This window comes from Mirounga angustirostris, unplaced genomic scaffold (assembly GCF_029215605.1).
Source record: "Mirounga angustirostris isolate CCGP_5_RB_7025 unplaced genomic scaffold, mMirAng1.0.hap1 SCAF_7, whole genome shotgun sequence".
Taxonomy (NCBI): domain Eukaryota; kingdom Metazoa; phylum Chordata; class Mammalia; order Carnivora; family Phocidae; genus Mirounga; species Mirounga angustirostris.
In genome coordinates, this window is record NW_026991715.1 from 6,739,777 (window position 1) to 6,743,805 (window position 4,029).

At 38.2% G+C, this 4,029-nt stretch overlaps 1 protein-coding gene across 1 annotated transcript; it reads left to right on the forward strand.

The window, feature by feature from the left end:
- Positions 1 to 362: 362 nt before the first annotated feature.
- Positions 363 to 1,289, forward strand: LOC123840894 (olfactory receptor 2T29-like). The gene has a single exon (XM_045870619.1). It carries the CDS (start codon positions 363 to 365, stop codon positions 1,287 to 1,289), a length of 927 nt encoding a protein of 308 aa, XP_045726575.1.
- The last annotated feature ends 2,740 nt before the right edge of the window (positions 1,290 to 4,029 follow it).

The window sequence follows — 4,029 nt, forward strand, 5'->3', positions numbered from 1 at the left end:
CATGCAGACTCCCTGCTGAGTGTTGATCCTAGCACGGGGCTGGATCTCATGACCCTGAGATCATGCCCTGGTCAAGAGTTGGAGGCTTAACCAACTGAGCCACCCAGGTGCCCTAAGGTACCAACATTTTTGACTGACTATGTGAATTCCTAGATTTCTAGTAAATTTGTTCAATTACAGGTAACATAATCCTACAATTTACAGGTCCTTGGAATTTCCCTGTATTAACACACATGGTTGCTGTGTATAAACATGACAACACACACACACACAAGTTCACTAAACTTTTTTTTTCAGGTGGTCATATCCCATGAGTGATCTATTAACTCCACAACTCTCCTTGGTGATCCAGGTGAAATCCAATGGATAATACCACTTGGGTGGCAAACCATACTGGACGATCAGATTTTGACCTAGTGGGACTCTTCAGTCAATCCAAACACCCAACTCTTCTTTTTATGATAATTTTTGTGGTTTTCCTGATGGCCTTGTCTGGAAACACCATCCTGATCCTTCTGATCCACTGTGATGCTCACCTTCATAACCCCATGTACTTTTTTATCACCCAGTTGTCTCTCATGGATGTGATGTACATTTCTGTCACTGTGCCCAAGATGCTCATGGACCAGGTCATGGGTGTGAAACAGATCTCAGCCCCTGAGTGTGGGATGCAGATGTTTCTCTATTTGACACTAGGAGGTTCAGAAGTTTTCCTTCTAGCTGCCATGGCCTATGACCGCTATGTGGCCATCTGCCATCCACTCCGTTATTCTATCCTCATGAACCATAGGGTGTGTCTCCTCTTGGTGTCTTCCTCCTGGCTTCTGGGATCTGTGGATGGATTTAAGCTCACACCCGTCACCATGACCTTTCCCTTCTGCAGATCCCGGGTGATCCACCATTTCTTCTGTGAGGTCCCTGCTGTAATGAAGCTTTCCTGCTCAGACACTTCCCTCTATGAGACACTTATGTACCTGTGTTGTGTCCTCATGCTCCTCATCCCTGTGACAGTCATTTCAAGCTCCTACTCTTTCATCCTCTTCAGCATCCATAGGATGAACTCAGCAGAGGGATGGAAGAAGGTCTTTGCCACTTGTTCTTCCCACATGATGGTGGTCATCCTCTTCTATGGTGCTTCCATCTATACCTACATGCTTCCCACCTCCTACCACACCCCTGAGAAGGACATGATTGTATCTCTCTTTTATACCATACTCACTCCTGATCTAAGTCCTTTAATTTATAGTCTTAGGAATAAGGATGTCACAAGGGCTCCAAAAAAATGTTGAATTTGGGATCTGTTTTACAGGAAACTATGAAGTAGGCAATATTTGTACTGTTTTTTTTTTCTTCACTCTACAAATTAAAACTTTAGGACCTTATACCAACGTTTTTCTTCAGATTCTTATAACATGATGTGCCATCACGTATTTGTCCCTTTTGAAGGAATTGTGTCCCTGAACTGGAAGGCTCTTCCTTTTTACACTTTTGCATTCAGAATATTTGTATAATTGTATTGTAGCCATGTTACATTTTTCTGAATATTCATATTCTTAAAAAATACATAATGAAATATTTGGAAACAAAGATCATAAGCTGTGTAACTGATGAAAGAGAGATGGAGAGAGAGGTGATAAACCAAATGGGGTATAAACTTATAGGAGAATCTAGGCAAAGATATATGAGTGTTAATTGTACTATTATTATTCATACTAACTTTAGATAAATTTGAAATTACTTAAGAATAAAACATAAAGGATCAGACTTTTGTCTATTTTAAAAATGAGTCCTGGCTGCATGGTGGCAGTGTAAGTGACAAATTTTGGAAATTGTACACAAGTTAACATGGCTGATCATTACTGCGACAATCCAGGTGTTGGCCTGTGTTTAATTAAGGTGATTTTGTTCTTTAGATACCAAACCCGAAGACATCCAGTGGCTGTTACCTTCTCTGAAATAATTAGCCCATTGTGGTAGAAAGTTCTGTGGGAAAAACAACCCCAAGAAGGAGGGCTTAGGGAAGCTTTCCAGCATAAGGTGGTATTGGAGCTGAAATTGAAGTATGTAACTTATTGTACAAACAAGCAGAGGAAGAACATCAAACTTTCAGTCCTTCATTTACTCAAAAAACATGTCTTATGCTATAATTAAAAAATAACTAATAGCTAAGTGAATTTAACATATAAATAACAAATCTACTGTCCCTAAGGAATATAATCTGTAGGTGTAGTTTGTGCAAAGAGTTATAATAAAATACATAAATTGCTTTGAGGCTCATGTGGAAAGGGTGCAACTGATCAGGACACATCAGTTCTATCTATTACAGTGAGTTCAGCCAAACAAAGAGGCTAAATGGAGACCCTAGATCACAGTGTTGAATGGTGACTAGATGTTACCTTCATATGAGTACTGGAGGCTGAGATCATGACTCTTCCTCAAGGAGCAGGGACATGATGCCACAGAAAAGGAACACCATGAGCAAAGTTCAGGTGGTTGACCAAGCAGGAGAGAAATGTCCTAATAGCACCTCCTTCCTGCTTCACTTTAGCCTCATTTCTTGCCTTTTTGTGACCCAGGTATTTACAAATGATAATAAAATGACCACACTTGGATTATAGAAAAGTTAAATCTGTGGGAATCAATTGGAGAAGAGCAACACTGGAGGTATGGAGATCAGGTGAGTGAGGGTGAGGAGCTGGATAGTGTTGATCTAAGGAGAATGGACCATTACAAGTGGAATTATGGGCTTTTGGGATGTAAGCAGGGCCTTGTTGAATCTGGTTATTTGAAAGAATTAATGACATTCATAATCCTCTAACCAGAGATATCAAAGAGAAAAGAAAAAGAACACAAATGATTAAAATCCTGAATGAAAGAGGAGATATCACAACCAACACCACAGAAATACATACAATTGTAAGAAAATATTATGAGTAAGTATATGTCAAATCATTGGGCGATCTGGATGAAATGATAAATTCCTGGAAACATATAAATTATCAAAACTGAAACAGGAAGAAATCGAATATTTGAACAGTCCTATAATCAGCAAAGAAATTGAATCAGTAATAAAAAATCTCCCAAAAAACAAGAGTCCAGGGTTAGATGGCTTCCCAGGGAAATTCCACCAAACATTTAAAGATGAGTTAATACCTGTTCTTCTGAAACTGTTCCAAAAAATAGAAATGGAAGGAAAACTTCCAAACTCATTCTATGAGGCCAGCATTACCTTGATTCCAAAACCAGGCAAAGATCCCATTAAAAAGGAGAATTACAGACCAATATCCCGGATGAACATGGATGCAAAAAATCTCAATAAAATACTAGCAAATGGAATTCAACAGCACCTTAAAGGAATTATTCACAATGATCAATTGGGATTTATTCCTGGACTCCTGGTGTGGTTCAATATCTGCAAATCAACATGATACACCATATGAATAAAAGAAAGGAAAAGAATGATATGAACCCCTCAATAGATGCAGAAAATGCATTTGACAAAATAGGGCATCCATTCTTGATAAAAAAAAAAAAAACCTATAAGAAAGTAGGGAAACCAGTAACATACTACATCATAAATGTCATATACGAAAGATCCACAATTCATATCATCCTCAATGGGGAAACACTCAAACTTTTCCCCTAATGTCGGGACCATGACAGGGATTTCCACTCTCAACACATTGTTTAACATAGTACTGGAAGTCCTAGCCTCAGCAGTCAGACAACAAAAAGAAATAAAAGGCATCCAAAAGCATCATTGGTGCTTTTGGCATTGGAATCTGAATATAATTTTAACAAAAACATCATTAATTGATTTTTGAAAGTTATTCTGTCATTTTTTTCAGAGGAGGCGAGTATTACTAGTTTTCCAGTGGATCTTAGGAAGGGAGACATATGTGTGTTTTCTATTATACTAGACCAGCAAGATAAACTTCTGTTGTTTTTATACAAAAGAGGTATTTGTAAAATATTACCCTGTAGAATTATCACAAAATCTGAAATCACAACATTCTCTGTAAACACCCT